At 37.1% G+C, this 20992-nt stretch overlaps 1 protein-coding gene across 4 annotated transcripts in view; it reads right to left on the minus strand.

Moving 5' to 3' along the window:
- TTC17 (tetratricopeptide repeat domain 17) overlaps positions 1 to 20992 on the minus strand; it is a 125899-nt gene that overhangs the window by 53313 nt on the left and 51594 nt on the right. For 3 of the 4 annotated variants that reach the window (XM_076002019.1, XM_012790645.3, XM_076002020.1), the window contains exons 16-17: positions 20143 to 20329; positions 255 to 425 (exon numbers count right to left, since the gene is read on the minus strand). In XM_076002019.1, coding sequence (XP_075858134.1) covers positions 255 to 425; positions 20143 to 20329 — 358 coding nt within the window. The remainder of the gene's footprint in view (positions 1 to 254; positions 426 to 20142; positions 20330 to 20992) is intronic. The other variant, XM_012790672.3, reaches the window with a different exon arrangement.

The following is a 20992-nucleotide window of genomic DNA, read 5'->3' on the forward strand; positions in this document are numbered from 1 at the left end:
GAGTCTCGCTTTGTTACCCAGGGGAGAGTGCAGTGGCGTCATCATAGCTTGCTGCACCCTCAAACTCCTGAGCTCAAGCGATCCTCCTCCCTCAGCCTCCCAAAGTTCTAGGATTACATACATGAGCCACTGTGGCTGGCCAATAAGTGACTGTTAAAAGAAGGAATCAAACTCCTAAAAGTAGAGAAAGCCTAAGCTTAAAGCTTGAGAGTTGATTTTTTCCCAGAAGCACAGCTCAGGTCAAATCAACTTACTTTCAAGTCTAAGGGCATCTGAGTCCCTCCCTGAATGTTCAACAGAGAGTACAGGGTCCTCCTCTGTTCCTCTCTCAGAGGGTTCTTCTTCAGCAGCATCCAATGACTGTGAGTTGTCAAAATATTTCTGTTTATCATGGCTGTTGTCCAGGGTTTTCTCATGACAATTACCTCAATGACAAGAGACACAGATATAGCACATTAGAAACATCTCTCTGTAGTCCCATAGCGCAAGGTCCCAACATATCAAGAACAAAAAGGTGACAATGCTAGCTTTTCTCCATCAGAGCACACAAAAATCAGTGAGTTGCAGCACCCAAAGCCAGATCATTACTGTCATTCAAGATTTTGCACTGAAGTTCAAGTTTTAGCTACTAGACTGTCATTAGAATCAAGGATTTTGGAGGGTAAAAAAAAACTGTAACAACAAAGATCAGGCCTCAAAACCTTGTTCCATTCATAATGGCTGTAAAATATTTCTTTATCATGAAAAAGTTTTCCTTCTATTTGTCTTTCAAAGGTGAGAAATGACAGATTAGTACATGGATAAGTCTGAGGTAGATAAATTAGAGCAGAGAAAAATACTATTCTTACATCATCGCTTAAAATGAGATATGTCAAAAGATGAGGGGTTATAAAAAATTAAAAGCCAAGGAATTCAAAGGGGGGTAGATGGCAGAAAGTCCACATTTAAGACTGCAATATAACAAAGGTACTTTTTTCTTTTGGCAAATAAGTTCTCAAATAAGTTATGTGGATAAAGATTTATGTAAGCATAAAATGTCAAATCTCGAATTTAATCCTAGCACTCTGATAATTTTTGACATGTATAGTGAGACTGACCTCTTACAATTTTGCCAATTTGTCAAAGGGTTTTGATCTTATTAGGGATTGTATGTTACTATGGACCAAAAAACTCATTATTCAGCTCCACCTGATGGTCATTTTCTGGTTAGGGAAATAAGTTACTATAGATTATTGAATCTAATGCAGCAGTAATCTGTCTATTACATCTGTCTCTCCTTTGACGGCCAATGGTTAATTCTAGCTGATGTGGCTAGCTGAACAGGTGTCCTCATTCTCCCTTATGTTCCATGGATATTGTCACTGAAGATATATATTCAGTGGAAGGACATAACTTTCCTATCAGAGGACAATTCTTTGGTTAAGAATGTATAAGTAACTGCTCTCCTTTATTAGACATTCAAACACGCTCTAAATATGTTTAGAGAACATTGTCTCAGATGTATATACCCAATCAAGCTCTCTCTGCATCAATAGAAGTACAAGAAGTCTTTTTCTGGATTTGATGGCTACCTTTTAGATTACATAAGTTAAGAAAGTACTTCTCACACCATTTCCCTATTGTGCCAAGAAAATGTAATGGAATCAAAACTTCTTCCAAGTTAATGAATCACAGGCTTAGGGAGTCACTTTACATTTTCAAATTAGACACTATCACACATCTAAGGCTACCATATTTAACACGGCTATGTCAGAAATTGAAAAGTCTTTCCTTCAACAGAGCTTTAGCTCTCAAAAAACTTACATGCAACTTGGGTAGAAAGTAAATACAAGACAACAAACAATACTGAGGTAGCATGCTGTAACAAATAAGTGCTTCAGAGAATAAGCTTTGAGTAGGCAGAACTTGAATTTTGAAGACTAGGCAGACTTACAAAAGGGGAAACTACAGAGAATGAAGTCAACATTTGTCGAGTGCTTTCTATTCTATTTTTTCCTCCATTTAACTCTCATAAAAACTTCGTTAAGGCTGGGCGCGGTGGCTCACGCCTGTAATCCTAGCACTCTGGGAGGCCGAGGCGGGTGGATTGCTTGAGACCAGGAGTTCGAAACCAGCCTGAGAAAGAGCGAGACCCCGTCTCTACTATAAATAGAAACAAATTAATTGGCCAACTAATATATATGGAAAAAATTAGCCAGGCATGGTGGCGCATGCCTGCAGTCCCAGCTACTCAGGAGGCTGAGGCAGGAGGATTGCTTGAGCCCAGGAATTTGAGGTTGCTGTGAGCTAGGCTGACGCCATGGCATTCACTCTAGCCTGGGCAACAAAGTGAGACTCTGTCTCAAAAAAAAAAAACACAAAAAAACCCCACTTCATTAAGTGTTATTAATGTTTGTCAAAGGGTTTTGATCTTATTGTTTACAATAAGATCTTATTGTTTTACAGATAAGGAAACTAATTCTCAGTGAGAGTAAGTAACTTGCCTAAAGTCAACAGTAAGTGGTACATCTAGGATTTGCTTCAGGTCTATCTTATCACAAAGTTTCTGGGCTTTCCACTGGTCATTGTCACCTCATTAGCAGAAAACATAGAGAAGGCAGCATTCTAGGCAAGGAAGAATAATGTGTTGGGCAAAGCCATAGGAACAGGAATTCTCACTTGCATTTGGGGGGGGCCATGAGAAGTACATTTTGATAGCGACAGAGGGTATGGGCTATGCATAAGTGTCTGTGTGTGCTCATGGAGGGCTAATGGGAAAGAAGCCATGAGCAATGGTGTTCACTTTCTTTTTTCAGATTCTCCTATGAGAAGACAAAGGGTGCTGATTTGCCTCCTCTTCTGCTTTCACCACCTGCAGTTAAGGATAGGGGAACTAAGTATAAGAACATTAAAACAAAATGGTAATGACAAAAAACTCTGCACACCCAACTGAGTATAATTTACTATGAAGAACATCACACTTCTCAGAGAAAATCTTTAATTGGGATTTAAATAAGCAAGACTATTAAAAGCAGAGAGGAAATAATGATGACAATGATGTTGATTAAACATTTTTCACCTTGACACAGTTGTGTAAAACTTAACATCACAAAAGCAAAGGACAAACTTTTATCACTGGAACCCAGCGAAATTCTGTGTTTTCCAAAGTTTATTTCCTCCCCCAACATTTGTATCTCTTCTGTTTCTCTCCTACCCTCTTCCCACTGTAAAAATTTAATTGGTTTCACCTTTTAAATTTCTGCAACACACACAAAAAATACCTTGTAGGTAATTTATAAGATATGATGTGCACAAGACCGAAAGCTAAAATTTGTCTTCTTGTATGACCTCAACGTCAAACACCTTGTGCAAGCCTTGTGCATTCTAAGAATGTCTTGCCCTCCAACTCAGGAAATTGGGGCCAACGTCTCAGAGGGAGAGGACCAAAGAGGATCAAGGAGAATTGGGGGAATAAAAGGAAGAATCAGAGGTTTATGTTAGGGTATTTCTTGGAAGTAGGCATCAAAATGATCAAATAAAACCTACATGCTTTAAGATTAGAACTGTTAGTATTAACTCCCTTACACTAATAGTGAAATTACCTAATTTTTAAACAACTTATTCCAGTTGTCTAAGGGGGAAGTTAAGTACTTCAGAAAGAACTAAGGTTTCTACTCTTTGGACTATAATATGGGTCTGTTCCAGTTCAAAGGGGAACTAAAAAAGTTGCATACATGGAAAAATAGTACTTGTTTTCCTGGCAGAGATGGAGATAATGTTCTCATTATAGAAACACAGGGAAATGCTGGAGAAGGAAAAATGGAAAGACAACTGGAAAGTAGCAAGTCTTTTTCTATGCACATGACTATTATTTTTTGCTGACACAAAAATGAGGAGATGCTATGGCTTAGACTAACCTTGAAAGGTATTTTTTTTTTTAAGGAACTAAATCATTTAAATGAAATGCTTTAGATAACAAGGTCCCAGGTGAGAATGGAAACAATTTTCTGAGTTTAATGCTCTGTACTTGCTTGCAAAGCATTTAGCATCTAATTCAAATCCTAACAGTTTGTTTTAGAAGTAGAGACTGCAAGGCAATACTAGCTAAGTAATTATACAACTCCAAGGAGGGTATTTCTGATTCTGGAACTACTTTGAGATCTTAGAGATATTAACATTCTTTTCTGTGTTTAGAGTATCTCCTGCATAAACTGGGTTATTAATATTAACCTATCCTACAAGAATGTTCTAGAAAACAATTAAATATTTAATCTACCTTGTGAAAGTATAAGTCTCTTGACAGATAAAGGCACAATTTATCCTGTGGCTAAACAGTTTTTCAAAGTAAACTAAGTTCTCAGAATCTCCTATCTTCTCATGTTAACTGTTTAAACAGTTCCTAGAAGTATACTTTTCACTTTCTATCTAGAGTTGGGTAACTATTAATACTTACTTGTTAAAAAGAATTCTTATCTTCTAAATCTCATACATTGGTAAAGAGATTCCTGGTGGAACTCTATAGGATTAGTTATAATAAAGAAACACCAGAAATAAATTAACTGAGAGGCATCAAAACTTTGTTAGAGCCAGGTAACTAAAGATAGCATCAAGGGTAAGATCATGTGGTTCTTTTAGCATTATAGCATAGTGGTTATGAGCACAGATTGGAGCCAGACTACATAAGTTCAAATCCTACTTCTACTATTTTCTAATTCTTTAAAGCAGGACAAGTAATTTTTTACCTCTTTGTGTATCAGTTTCTTCATCCGCAAATTGAGTTTTTTTTTTTTTAATTAATACATGGGGGTCTTGCTATATTGCCCAGGCTGTATTTGAACTCTTGGGCTCAAGCAATCCTCCTACCTCAGCCTCCTGCATGGTAGGGACTACAGACATATGCTGCCAGGCCTGGCTGCAAACTGAGTTTAATAATTGTATACACTTGATTATGTTGTTGACAATTAAATATAAAGAGCTGGACCACTGCCTACCACATGGTAAAATGCTATTATTGTTAGCATTGTCTACCTAAAAAGTTATAATGTAATAAAAGTTAGCCCAGTGTAATCTCTTTTTAATAAGGCCTTTTAGTTACAGCCATAGTATCATAATCTCTCATCTTTAGTATAGTCAACTAGCTAATAGAAGTTATTAGAGTATCTGCCTAATTCCAACTTTCTGTGTGTGTATATATGTAACGTATGTGTAGAAGGGATGCTGAAGGTAGGATAGAGTTCACTTTTATGCATCTTTTAGAAGAAAACAATTAATTCAGATTAAACTGCTCAGAATATTTAACTCCTAAAACATTTAGTACATTTAGAAATTAGCCTCACAGTCTGCTCTGTGCTCTCTAAATGAGTTTTAATAGATTATGTAAATTCCCTGCCTTACAATATGAAAACAGACTACAGATACTATGTTAAGTTAAATCAATACTTACCTCTTTGCTGCTTTTTTTTTTTTTTTTTTTTTTTTGAGACAGTCTCGCTTTGTTGCCCAGGCGAGAGTGAGTGCCGTGGCATCAGCCTAGCTCACAGCAACCTCAAACTCCTGGGCTCAAGCGATCCTACTGCTTCAGCCTCCCAAGTAGCTGGGACTACAGGCATGCGCCACCATGCCTGGCTAATTTTTTCTATGTATATTAGTTGGCCAATTAAGTTCTTCCTATTTATACTAGAGACGGGGTCTTGCTCTTGCTCAGGTTAGTTTCGAACTCCTGGACTCAAACGATCCGCCTGCCTCCGCCTCCCAGAGAGCTAGGATTACAGGCGTGAGCCACCTCTGGCCCTCTTTGCTGCTTAATGGCTCCCTCTAGGTTATCAATCTTGCCTTAGTCCTTTCCCTAACATACTTTTTGTTTTCATATAACAAATAAGAGTGATACTCCTATGTTACTTATTCTATAATGAATTTCTAAGACATAAATAATAATTAAACTGGTCTGTAACGGGAGCTAGAATTTGAATTTGAAGGCAAAGTAACAGATATTAGAAAAGTGGTCTTTGTGAACATTCTTTGTGAATATTCTAAATGTTTTCCTAGTATCCCTGCTCCAATGGGTTTATATTATACTCTACTGTCTCCTTTCTTCTGCGTTTTAGAAGAGGTACCTTCTAGGAAGCATTCTGGTACATTCAATTAAATATAAGGCATCTAGGCGGACAATACAGATAACATCATCCTCTTAACATATATGAGTGACTTTTTTACCGTACTTGTTTTTCTTCTTATTTTTATACAACTACACACAAAATTATGCAGCTATAAAACCATTATTTTTTTGGGGGGAGGAGGGAAGGAACAGGTAACTTAGAAACATGCCGTGAATGTCTCAGTTTATTATAATTTAAGCTACATCATAATATTACTTAATGATATTTATTTCTTTAGTTAAAATATAATCTGTGTTTTAGAAAAGGTAGTAACATAAATTATAAAGTGAACAAAATGTATCTTTCAGTTACTCACCATTGTTATACAAAATTACTTTAAAATATTACCAGGAAACTTTTACCATGGGTGTTGTTTGAGACTTTGATACCACACAGAGTAATATACTAGAGGAAGAAAGAAATCTTACCAGGAATGGATACCTTTATGATTTTCACCTTCAGAGACCGTAAAAGTCCAGTAGACTTTTTACCAAGAGGAACATTCCATAGTGTAAATTCAAATCTTGCCTTAGCTGCAGCCTTACCATACAAACTTGGGCAAGTTAATTTATTTCTCTGTATCTAGGTTATTTGAAATAGAGACATAAACTATTATCTTAGTTTAATAGGGTCATTGGGAAACACCATTAATGAAACCATAACCATACATAACTTCTTTTTTTTTTTTTTTTTTTGATACAGAGTCTTTGTTGCCCAGGCTAGAGTGAGTGCTGTGGCATCAGCCTAGTTCACAGCAACTTCAAGCTATCTTACTACCTCAGCCTCCCGAGTAGCTGGGACTACAGGCATGCGCCACCATGCCTGGCTAATTTTTTCTATATATATTAGTTGGCCAATTGATTTCTTTCTATTTATAATAGAGATGGGGTCTCGCTCTTGCTCAGGCTGGTTTTGAACTCCTGACCTCGAGCAATCCGCCCTCCTCGGCCTCCCAGAGAGCTAGGATTACAGGCGTGAGCCACTGCGCCAGGCCTACAACTTCTTAAATTTCGGTGAAACCTAGGTCGCTGATGACGGCACGTAACAGAAAAATGAAGATACCTCATCTCCTTTGCCCTGTGCTGTACTCTACTTGGGGAAGACAAAGGAAATTATTTCAACAGAAATGATGGGTCTTTAGACCTGTTCTCATTCAGCAATTACTGCTGAATGTAATTCTTTGCAGGAGGTTTTAAAGTAATGTTTATGTACTGACTGACCTTAAAAGTGCAATGCCAGATGGAAAAACAGACTATACTTGAAATTGGCAATCTCAGGCTCATACTGGCATTCGCTCCTGGTGAGGTGAATGAGCCAGAAGAGAGTTTTAAAAAAAAGAAAGAAACGTATGTGAACCCAAATAAGCATGTACATGTGCATGCACATTTGTGTGTGTGTTTCCCTTTTACTACATACTCTGGAGTTGAATTCTATCCTGGGGAACATTCTGTTCACACATGGTCAGGAAATTTGCTTTGCCCAAGAATTCTGAGCCTAAGTAGTTTCTGAAGACCTATATTCTATGCCTCCTTTGAGATCAGAAGAAGAAGTGGCTGCAAATCTAGCCTCTTGGTCTTGACATGTGGCCTTCTCTTAGATGACTAAAGCACTGGAAACAAAGTAAGTGCTAGTTGAGAGCCAGATGTCATGACATATAGGCTGTGTTAGAAACTACTTCAGTGATGAATCCAAGCTCTTGGCAGCTTAACTTCCTATAGAAAGGTGAAAGATCAGATTACATCTAAAAACAAGGGAATTTAAACATTCATTAGAGAGTCTTCCATATATATATTATATGGTAAAAGAAAATTAACTGCCATATCTCTATTATTATTTTTTTTAATTTAAATCTCTGGCTTACTTTAACCTAGGGAAATTTTCTTCAAGCAAAAATACTGGAGAAACAAACCCAACAGACTTCCTCAAACTTACTAATTTACCCATAGATATTAGATTCCAGTAAGGATCAAAAAGGACATTTGTTTAGAACTTTCATTAAAAACAGGGGGGACTGGAGGTGGGAGAATACAGGCTACCTACTAGATGTGTTAGTTTCTAGTGGGCAAGCGAGTCAATACTATTCTTTTTCTCTTCTGTCTTAATGGTAGAAGCTCCTTGAAGATCTACATCAAGGCTGGGCGCGGTGGCTCATGCCTGTAATCCTAGTACTCTGGGAGGCTGAGGCGGGTGGATTGCTCAAGGTTAGAAGTTCGAAACCAGCCTGAGCAAGAGCGAGATCCTGTCTCTACTATAAATAAAAAGAAATTAATTGACCAACTAACATATATAGAAAAAATTAGCCAGGCATGGTGGCACATGCCTGTAGTTCCGGCTACTCGGGATGCTGATGCAGTAGTATCGCTTGAGCCCAGGAGTTTGAGGTTGCTGTGAGCTAGGCTGACGCCACGGCACTCACTCTAGCCTGGGCAACAAAGTGAGACTCTGTCTCAAAAAAAAAAAAAAAAAAAAAAAAAAAAGATCTACATCTACGAATGAAAAAAGGACTGGTTCCTGCTGTCAGGGAGCTAGGAGGGCCTTGTAAGAGTGTTGTGTGATGTACACAGATGGCAAATGACAGAAGCCAAAGGACAGGCACAGCTAAAATGATTGGTTACAACATTATTTATAATTAGGGGATCAGGTAAGACATATGGCAGAAGTGGGCCTTGGAAGATGGATAAGACTGGTACTTTGGGATGGGTGGAGGATGGAAGGATGGGAAGTTATGGGGCAGAGCTGTAGTAAACAATACGTGCAAACATGTGGAACCAGGAAAGCAGGATGTAGGTAGTAAAGAAAATGGCTAATAAAATCACAAAGGCTTTTTTTACTCCTCAGATTAAATGAATTATAAGAACGGCATCTTCAAATGAGAAACCAAGATCCTAGTTTTTCCATAATTGATAAGCACTTGAATCTAGCAATATATCATAGGTCCTAGATAGAAGGACAAAGAGCAAGCACTAGGAAATGTCCTTTTCATTGGCATGGCTAGTAAGTATGATATCTAACCAAGGTTTAAAAACTGCATTGAAGTCCCTCTGCCAAAGAACATTTTGAGCAGAGCCTTATGGATTTAAATAACAAGGTTCTTTAATTCCCAGATTCAAGAGCCCACTTCAGGGGTGTGGGATTAAGAGAGACACTTTGATGTGAGCCTATCTACCTACATCTAAGCCAATGCACAAAATCAAATAAAAAGTATAGAAAAATAAATGATGGTATTATACTGTTTCCTCTTGATTTATGTCATCAAATGAAAGTCACCTGGAGGCACTCACTTCAGTGGCCACTTTGCACATAATAACATAGTTTCTAGGACCTTACTCATTCTCTCCAAATGTTTAACATTTTATGGTGTTTGGCTAGTGTACTGTGAGAGAAGTGGTAAATTGCTTACCTTTTTTGGTTTACATTAGGTTTTTCTCTAGCTGTATTTCACATCATCAAGGGAAACTGAGCTATATTATTAGAGGTATAGTAGGAATCAGAAGACTTGCTCTACACCAGGTACCCCATCAACTGCCACTGATCTCTAGCTCTTTTTCCTGAAATTTATTGTGCTTATTATTTTCTATAATCATCACATTGGATATTTGTGATCTGACTAGGTTATGAAGCAATGCCTGTCCACTAAAGGGATTTAAACTGCTTTGAGGATGGCAAATTTTGAATGACAAATTTAGGTTTGTTCTTATAAAAGGCAAATAAATGAGAAGACAAATCCAAAGCTGTGGTCCTTTCAACAGTTGTGAAATGTAATTTAAATTTCTCCTGCATCTTTGAGATTATAATTAAATAAACTTTGGTACTTAAGGAAAAGTAACAGATTACTGAGATTTTCCTGATCAAAGAGCACAGTAGCTTAGTAGGAAATAAATTCAACCACTAGTAATAACTACCAACAATGAAAGAAAAAGGGGGGAGGGGAAGAAAAGCCCAAAGCAGCATACACAGATACACACATTTATGGTAGGTATCCTTAATCATATGCATTTTAAAATCTCACTAATGCTCTTTTCTAATGATTATCAGGCTCACTACTTTACTTCTACCAGGAATGGTATTGAGTAGAGATCATCCAATGATTACATTCATAAAGGGGTTTAAATACTTGGTGCTCTTTTAAAAAAGTACTCGCAAACTGGGAATTCATTTCAGCTTCTCAGAGCACACATAAAGAATTCTGAGGCACAAATCACTTAAAATTTTTTTTTAAAAAAGCCCACTCTACCAATGTAGAATGGATTGTTGTGTATGTGTGTATTTTGCAAATTAGAATAATCTTTTTTTTCTTTTTTAAGAGACAGGGACTCACTACGTTGCCCAGGTTGGAATGCAGTGGGTATTCACAGGCACAATCACAGTACAATATAGCCTTGAACTCCTGGGCTCAAGCAATCTTCCTGTTTCAGACTCCCAAGTAGCTGGGACTATAAGCACGCACCACTGTGCCCAGCTAGAATAATCTTTTTGAATGGAGAAGAGCCATGTAAATGCCCGCTGTATGAAATGGCAAAGCTTAACATTATATAAACTGAAATATCTCCAAAACATCTAGAATGACGAATATAAATTGAAGATTTAAAAAGAAAGACAACATCCAATGAACTTGCCTTACTCCATACAAATATATATATCTAGAAGTCAGTCCCCTTTAGTTCCTATCAAGGGATTAAAATATAACTGTAGCAACAAACCATATTTAAAAATATCCTGTTCAATGACTAATGGGAACTAGATAAAACAGATCCCTATCTTGCTCATCCTACATATCTTTTTGATGGCAAGTACGATCACTTTGTCCTTTGTGATGTGAATTCAGGAAATCACAGTAAGCTTCTGATGCAGAATGGGGCCTATACACAAAGAAAAATGTCTAAATATAACTTTCTGACCCTATAAGTAGATAGGTGATCACAAAATATGATTAACAATACCTTCCAGTGGGTGTCTCTGCACTATAGACAGAGCAGAAAGCAAGCAGAATTGTAATCTAACTTAATTTAGTATTTCAAAAATGTAACTGACCTCCTTTTGGAGATTCAATACAGTAACCCTAACATTGGCACAGACCATTTGCATATTAAGCTCTGTAATTCAGAGACATTATAAAATTTATTTTTAAGTTAATGAACATGAGTATTCCATACTGAATGATAAGCTGCAGTGCTAGCCTATCCTGGCTACACTGGGCTGGGCACCGTGGCTCACACCTATAATCCTAGCACTCTGGGAGGCTGAGGTGGGAGAACTGCTTGAGCTCAGGAGTTTGAGACCAACCTGAGCAAGAACGAGACCCCATCTCCACAAAATAGAAAAATTAGCCAGGGATGGTGGTATGTGCCTGTTCCCAGCTACTCGGGAGTCTGAGGCAGGAGACTCTTGAGCCCAGGAATTTGAGGCTGCAATGAGCTATAATGACATCACTGTACTCTAGCCAAGGCAACAAAGTGAGCCTCCATCTCAAAAACAAAAAAGAAATGTCTGAGTGAAATGTCTAAATGAAATGTCTACTGAAATGTCTAAAGTGACAGCTTAGTTACTGCCCTTGGTCCCACTCCTCTTGGAGCATCAGAGCCCAGAGCCAAATCTATAGTAATTCAGCTCCAACAGTCCTGGTGAAACAGGATGAAATCATTACTTGCTTTGTGTATACTACATAATGGGGCTTAGCACAACCTCTTGATAAATGCCCTAGTTCTTCAATTATGCATCAAAATTTTCTACTATTTTATTTCACATACACAATTTTTCATGTTTCTAACAAGTAAATTTTTTTAAGCAGCTTTCCTTATTTGTGTCCTATTATATTTACATGTTTTCTAAAGAATGATTCTTGGTATTGTTTCTTATTTGCTTTAAAGTTATTTTAGTCACTCAGTGACAGGATGACATATGAGTTATGTTTTAGGAACTATGGTAACAGCCCTAAAAGTAATTCATTTATATATAGAGAACTCACTTTAATACTTCCATTATCCTAAAATTTATTCATATTATTTTAGTGTAGCTATCTCCCCATTTTACAGAAAATGCTTTGGATAAAATGAAGTCACCAATGACTTTCTAAACTGTTAAACCCAGAGCTTCCCACACTTTATTCATTACTACCAAGGTGATAATTACTATCATGATTTTTACATAGGTACCAGTATCATCATTTACTTGTTTTTCTTTAAATGAATTCAGTTTATTCTTATGCTAATTAATGTTAAAAGGGAAAATCAGTACCACTTTTCATAAATCACAGGTTTTACTAGTCACTTATATATATTTCCAAATGCCCATTAAAATAAACCATAAATATTAAAGTACCACCTAGAAGTTTACATACCTCTAGTGATATCTGCCACACTTTGGGAACTAATGCAAGACATACTACAATTGATCTCTTCTTCCTTCTCAAACCCCCCTCCATTCTTGTAACCTTCAGGACCCAGCTCCCCCTTGGCTCTTTGAATACTTCTCTTTACTCACAATTTCACTGGCTCTGTTCCTTAAATGTAAGTATTATCTAAGATTCCATTCTTGGCATTTTCTTCACATCATGCATTCTTACTGAGGGAACCAGAGTTATCGCCAAATGAACATGTCTATCACTGAACTCATTATTCCCAGCACAACATTAATGCATAGATGATTTATCCTCCATATTCCCTTTCTTGATTAACGACCTAAGACAGGTATCCAGTTGCCAAAGTTAGAAACTTCTCCAGTTAATTGACATTCTGAGACAATTTTTTTCAGCCTTTCTTCTCTTATCAAATCTCCAATACTCTTCGTTCTCATCTGAAAATTCACCTGCTAAGATGGAATTAAAAGTCCTACACCAAATCTTTTAACATGCCTACAACTTTATCTATATATTGGTCCCTATTCCTATCTAAGGACAACCCTCACATTTGTGCCTTAGATCTCATCCCCTCCTGTCTACTCAAGAACTCTGCTTCTATAACTGTAACTTCTTTCCTGTATCTTCAATTTCTCCCTCTTTATTGTATCATTCCTATAGAAACATGCTATAATATATTCTATTTTTAGAACGAAAACAAATCTATTCAATCCCACAGGCCCCTCCAACTACATCCCATTTTCTTGCTCCTCACTATAGCAAAACTCCTTAAAAAAGCTGCTTGATATCTCCAGTTCCTCATCGCCTTCAAAACCCTTTTCACATAAGCTCTTACAAGATTACCAACAACCTCCATGTTACTAAATCCAGTGGTTCATTCTCTGCCCCCATCAAACTCAATCTCTCAGGATATATCCACCTGGTGCAACAATAATAAGTTTGATCACTCCTTAAAACACTTTTTTCATTTTACTGTTACCTTCCTGACCTCTAAATGTTGGCTAGAATGCCCTAGTAATTAATTGTTAACCCATTTTCCTTTTTACACTAATTAGTCAGGTAATTTCATCCAAGCTCATTATTTAAAATCATTCATATGCCCATGACTCACAAATCACTATCTCTAGCCTAAGTCTCTTCCCTGGCCATCATAACACTCACATCCAACTACCTACTTAATATCTCTACTTGAACACTTAATAGGCAACTCAAACTTTACAATGTCTAAAATCAAACTTGTTTTTCTCTAAAAACCTGTTCCTTCCTCAGATTTGAATATCTCATTAAATAGCACCACTACTTACCTGGTTGCTCAGGTCCCAAATTTAGGAGTCCCCCAAACCTTTTTCATTTACCACATACCTTTCTAGTAGTGTCTTGTTGGTTCTATCTTTAAAATATAACCCAAATATGATCACTTCTCACTTTCCCTCCTTTCACCCAACTGGTCCAGGCCAGTATCATCTCTCCCTGATATTTTTGCAATAGCATCCTCACTGGTCTTGCCTCTGCCCTTACCCCACTATAGTCCATTCTCAACAAACCAACCAGAGGAAGCCTGTTAAAATGCATATCAGAACATTTTACTCTTGTGTTAAAAATCTTCAAATCATACATCTTTCTCTTAGAATAAAAGCTCAAATTATTACGATGATCTGCAAGGTAGTAAAGATGTGGCTATATACTCCCCTCACCCCCCATTCATCTCCTACATCTGCACTGCAGCCACATAAGCCTCTTGCTATTCCTTGTATGAGCCTTTGCAATGATATCCTATGTGCCTGAAATGCTCTTATGCTGTGTGTCTGCATGGCTTGGAACCCTTAACCTTCAAGTCTTTACTCAAATGTCACTTTCACAATGGGGCCTCCCTTGATGACACCAACCCCCACTGTGCTATTTTTCTCCATAACACTTAATCTTCTATCATACTAAATAATTTATTATGTTTATCATCTACTCACTCCTTTCCTCTAATAGAATATAGTTCCATAAGAGGCAGATTTTTTTTTTGTTTGGTTTCCAGTTCCTAGAATAGTGCCTGACACATATAGATAAGTATTAGTTGAATGAACAAATGAGTGAATAAACCACACCCAGGTTCCTTGGGTGAAAATAAATATTCTGTTGCTTTAGAAGATTGTATCTACTATTAAATTTCATTTTTCTTAGGTATTATTTGTTCAGGTTAATAATCTATAATAACTGGATAGAATGTTGTGAAAAGAAGTTAGGCATTGGATTGACCTAAGATCATAGGATAGCAAAAAAAAAAAAAAAAAAAAAAATTAGGCAAGGGCCAATAAGCTCATTCATCAAAAGAAAAAAAAGTTTTTAGTATACAGTATACAGGACAAAAAATTCACGTTACAAACCAAGCAATATTTATTTATATTCAATGTCTTTCAGAGGCTGATGTGTAAAACCACTAGTCATCAAAATCTGATACATATTATCCTAAGTTCTTATAAAAGCCAGAGGTAACCATTTTGTTCACGAAAGCTAAATGCTGAAATTCTAAGAGAAAAATATTGCCTACTGAGAAAGCTAAATGCTGGAAATTCTAAGAGAAAAACATTGCCTACTGATCTAACACTACCAGTATGGTCACCAGATCTTCTGTGTAAAATTTAAGGCTTTGTGGCAATTTAATGATGAAAGACTCAGAAAAGATCAAGGAGACATGTTAAACTGAAGAGACCATTTTAGGTGTGTTCTTAGGGTTCATATGACTGCCCCCCATAATCTAGTTTAGATTCACATTTTATATAGAGATGTTATCTCTTTTGAAGGATGACATAAAAGTGCTGATTATATACCAATTCCATAAAATGTCCCAAGAGTCTACAAACATGAATTCTTTCAGTCATGAGGTGGGACAGTTTATGACCTGAACTAATTGAATTGTCCATGGGAACACACTGGCCCTGGAAGGCAGAGAACTCAGATTTAAGTTTTGGCTTTACCACTGAATGAGTCTATGACTTGAATAAATCATAACTTTTGCTTCTAGATTCATAAATTCATAAAATATTTTCCTATTCTCTTCTTTATCACATAGATACATGTCAAGGAATTATTTGTTAACCAAATAATTACAGCCCTTTTAAGTAAAGAATATAAAAATCTAGGCCAGGTACAGTGACTCAGGCCTGTAATTCCAGCACTTTGGAAGGCTGAGTGAGGCAGAAGGATCGCTCAAGGCCAAGAATTTGAGACCAGGCTGGGTAACATAGTGAAACTCCATCTCTACAAAAAAAATAATTAATTAAAAAAAAATCCCATCCACTGGCGTGGGGAACCTGCGGCCCTAAGGCTACATGTAGATTTCTAGGTCTTTAGTGCAGTCTCTTGACTGAATCCAAATTTTACAGAATAAATCCTTTTATTTAAAAAAGTGCAGAAGAGAAAGATGAAGCTTTTCTCGCCTCCTTTGGTACTTAAAAAAGAACAATCTTGAAATCAGAAGGCCACAGGTTCCCTACCCCTAAAAGTTTTACTTCTTTTTACAGAAACAAATGGAGGTGACCTGACTAACAGCATATTAACACCACCGTAGGAGCCAGGCCCAGTGGTGAGCACTTTTAGTCTCATCTACTTGGGAGGCTGAGGCTTTTGAGCCCAGGAGTTGAAGGCTGTAGTGCGCTAGGAATAGCGCACTCTCTCAACATAGCGAGACTTCATCTCTTGAAAACAATGCTATAAAAACTGAGTCGATAAGAATATCTTTAAGAAAAAAAAAAGCAAGTATCTTCACTAATTCTTACAAAGAATGTGATAAAGCAAAGTTCCTTAATTGCAGGTAATATATGCTGGATAGTCCACCAGAGGGCAGCAAAATGCAAGATTTCTTTTTCTTCAAAATCTGAACTCTAAAATTACTTTAAGTTATAAATTATAAATCTACAGAAATTTAGGTTCAAGGATGGAGACTAAAACCACAGGAAATGAAATAAAGTATAAAAGGAGATATGATTTTAAGTAAACTGATGCTATAAATACAGAGATACTGTGATGAGAATACAGATACTCCAGCCACACATTAGAACAGATATTAAAGCTCATATACTTAACTTGAAAATTCTTCTATTTTTTCCCTAGAGGTAAAAGCTATGAAATACATACTGTAGAGAAATTTGTATAAAATTCTAAAAATACCTGGACATTAAACTCTTGAGTTGAGGATCTGGGCCAATATTTTTTAGTAGGCACATATCCTAGTAAATTAAGAAAAGACCATGGCTCAGAAATCCTGGATTTAATGCTTAAGTATATTTGGTAAACACAATGCTGTTGTTTGTGACAAACCCATATATTTCATACATATGAAGTCTAAAAAATACCTACCAATGAAGACTATTAAAAATTAAGTGAAATCGGCCGGGCGCTGTGGCTCACGCCTGTAATCCTAGCTCTTGGGAGGCCGAGGCGGGCGGATTGCTCAAGGTCAGGAGTTCAAAACCAGCCTGAGCAAGAGCGAGACCCCGTCTCTACTATAAATAGAAAGAAATTAATTGGCCAACTGATATATATAGAAAAAATTAGCCGGGCATGGTGGCGCATGCCTGTAGTCCCAGCTCTTCGGGAGGCTGAGGCAGGAGGATCGCTTGAGCCCAGGAGTTTGAGGTTGCTGTGAGCTAGGCTGACGCCACGGCACTCACTCTAGCCTGGGTAACAAGTGAGACTATGTCTCAAAAAAAAAAAAAATAAAAATAAAAATTAAGTGAAATCACACATATCAGAGACATAATAATGGGACAGTCTAGATTGCTTCAGTAGTAGAAAATATCTTTTCTAGATGTAACTTTTTTATTTGCATAGTAGTAAAGTTGAAGGATCAAAATATTTCAAAAATATTTTAGAGTAATAATTGCTTGGAAAATCCACTAGTAAAAACTTCTTTCAGTGATCTTACCAAGTTTGAGCAAAGACCTGTTAACTAGTAAACTAGCTAATTACAATGTAAAAGGGGCTAAATGTTGTTTACTTACTTACACACTTATTTATTTATTTTAGAGACAGGGTGCTGGGCTATACTCCTGGCTGGAGTACAACAGTGTGATCATAGCTCACTGCAACCTCAAATGCCTGGGCTCAAGTGATCCTTCCATTTAAGCCTCCCAAGTAGCTGGGACTACAGGTACCTGCCACCACACCCACCTAAAAAAATTTAAAAAATTTTTTTTGTTGAAATGGAGTTACCTAGAGGTAAATAACTATGTTACCCAGGCTGGTCTCAAACTCCTGGTCTCTAATGATCGTCTCACCTTGGCCTCCCAATGAGCTGGGATTACAGACATAAGCCACCAAGCCTGGCCCATTGTTTTTATTGATAAGCTCTTTTGGAAAAAATTAAAATATTCTCTCTTTCCAAGTCAAATTATTTTCTTTTATTGTTATTATATTGGATCCTGTAATATTTTTGGGATAATCTGGATTATCAGATACAATAACTCTGAGAAAGATTTGTTCTAAATTATTAGTTTCCTAGACTATCTGAAGTTATGCTCTGGGGAAAAAGTTCAAGACAACTGAATTCCCTGTCTTGACATGACTCATATAAACTAAGAATAAATTTCAAGAAACTAAAATATTAAACAGAAACATGTGAAACTAATGCTAAAGAAAATACTTTTTAGAAAAGAGTTACTTTAGAAAAGGGTTTTACACACACGCGTGCGCGCACACACACACACACACACACACACCTTCTTCTTACCAATAATAGGAAATTCTAGGAGAGGTAGGGGGAGATGATAAGTAAAGAAAATAAGGGATTCTATTAATATAAAAAGCTCACTGAAAAAGTGAAATCTTGTTTATAAGGCTGTTCCTATGTAATCTACAACATTTAAAAGACCACAGCATAGGCCGGGTGCGGTGGCTCACGCCTGTAATCCTAGCTCTCTGGGAGGCCAAGGCAGGCGGATTGCTCAAGGTCAGGAGTTCAAAACCAGCCTGAGCAAGAGCGAGACCCTGTCTCTACTATAAATAGAAAGAAATTAATTGGCCAACTAATATATATAGAAAAAATTAGCTGGGCATGGTGGCGCATGCCTGTAGTCCCAGCTACTCGGGAGGCTGAGGCAGAAGGATCGCTCGAGCCCAGGAGTTTGAGGTTGCTGTGAGCTAGGCTGATGCCACGGCACTCACTCTAGCCTGGACAACTAAGCGAGACTCTGTCTCAAAAAAAAAAACAAAACAAAAACAACAAAAAAAAAACAAAAAAAACAAACAAAAAAGACCACAGCATATTTTCTAGGATTAAGTAAGAATATAAAGATCTGTAATTTGCACCTTTAAAGTGCCTGCATTCTTTGCAATCACGGTATTCATTATGAATTCCTAATGGTTTACTTTTACCCAACATCGACTACATGATAAGGCTCTCTAATCCCCAACAGGTGTATGATATAGATCTTATTGTCTTTCATCGTATAGATGAGGACCCAAGTTACTTTAGTGGGATCAGCAAGTTACGGCAGAGCTGGAGCTCAAACATGAATCTATATGATCCTAGATCCTAGTCACTCCACTCTACTGCCTTGCTAAAATACTGTCTTAGGCCTTCAATATTCATATAAGAACTCTTATCAGATTATGTTCAACACTGATCCACAACTGATACTGCTGAGAGATTCTTGGTTTCTTCAGTAAATAATTGGGCTCTGATATTTAAAGATGCAAGCACTACTTAATTGTCTGTTATTCCATTAAAATCCTAAGGTAGTCTGGGATAGTGAATCAAGAAAACAAGTTTCTGGTCCCAAATCTACTAGTAATTATTAATGTCTTTTAGACAAGTCATATAAATAAGTGCATATCTGATATTTATTGTTTTTATTATCTAAAGTACAGGAGGTGGACTGATAGCCCTCTGCTTAAATGTTACAATCTACTTTGAATATTAAGAAAGCGTAAACTGTGTGCTCTACAATGGCTAGGTATTGAGAATCCACACATTATGTCAACTGTACCTATCATGATTCAAGGCAGGGAGTTTAGCTCATGATTTTCTTTTCTTATAGTGAAGGTTAAATAAGTAAATAGCCAAATATCATGGGATTCATAGAAAGAGAGATCTAATTGATCAATTTGCAGTTTAAGACAGTAGCTTATTCAGGTGAATATGCTTGTGCACATGCACCCATGGCTGAGGGGAAGAGTGGAAGAAGGGAAAGAGATATCATTTAATGTCAGATCACTATTTTAATGCAATAAAGGTCTGAATCACCTTTACTGAAAGTCAAGGAGCTGTATTTTAGTGACTGAGTGTGTAGAACTGCTTCAACTCTCATTATACCCTTTGACTTCACAGACAGAAAAAAATATCCTTTATCATGAATATTGGTCATTATAAAATATCAGAGATTTAGGGACAAAGAAAAAATCTCACATCCTATTAATCCCAGGTGAATATACTATATATTAATATTTTAATCAGCCTTTCTTGGGTTCTGGGCAACAATTAACCCTTAATACTCTAAGGCAGAAATACTCTAAGGAAGATGTACTGAATTAACTTCTTTCCTATATGTCTGGAATTATTAAAATCCTTAGGTAAAATTAAGAAAATAATTTTCTGTGTTCTGTTGATCAGAACAGGAACTCTGGCTGAGCTCATTATTTTGCCAGTATTTAACAGTTGCTTACCACTGCAAACAGAAGAGGTGATGTTGTACAGAAAAGGATAAAACTGCATACAGCGGATTAACTTCAGGCTGTTTTCACACTCTGGGCATTTGGTAGTTAATTTCAAAGCCTGTCTAAAGGCTTCAAGTGCCCCGCTGATATTCTTCAGAGCAAGGTAAGCATTTCCAAGGCTCAAAAAGGTCAGAGGCTGAAAAGAAAAAAAAAATCAGCAAAATGTTAATGAATTAATATTTTCTGAGAGTTACAATACCTTTACAGCAGTGGTCCCCAACCATTTTGACACCAGGGACCAGTTTGGTGGAAGACAGTTTTCCCACAGGCGGGGGAGGGTCACTGTCTGGGCTTCAGGTCATCATCAGGCATTGGATTCTCAATGGGGAGTGTGCAACCTGGATCCCTCACATGTGCAATTTGCAGTGGAGTTCTGGCTCCTATGAGGGTCTGACGTCACTGTTAATCTCAGGGAGGGTGGGGCTTGGGCGGTGATAGGGAGCGGCTGTGGGTACAGGTGGGACTTCCCTTGCTCACTCTCTGCAGCGGGAGGTGGGTCCACAGCCAGGGGTTTTACAGTATGCAAAACTGCAGCTTTACAGTATGTCTTTTGGCTTTTCTTAGGTTACTTCATAAAGGTTATTAGTAATTGTCCATTTTATTCACACCAGCCACTTCTAAATTTTATAACATATGTAAATGTATGTTTTACCTTTTTATTAAGATAAATATATAAAGTGTTTAATGTATACTAGTCTTAAGTGTACAGCTCAATGAATTTTTATATATGTATATATCCCTGTAACTACCACTCAGTTCAAGATAGTAAACATTTAAGAATGTTTCCAGTATAGGAGGA

Source organism: Microcebus murinus, chromosome 4 (assembly GCF_040939455.1).
Source record: "Microcebus murinus isolate Inina chromosome 4, M.murinus_Inina_mat1.0, whole genome shotgun sequence".
Taxonomy (NCBI): domain Eukaryota; kingdom Metazoa; phylum Chordata; class Mammalia; order Primates; family Cheirogaleidae; genus Microcebus; species Microcebus murinus.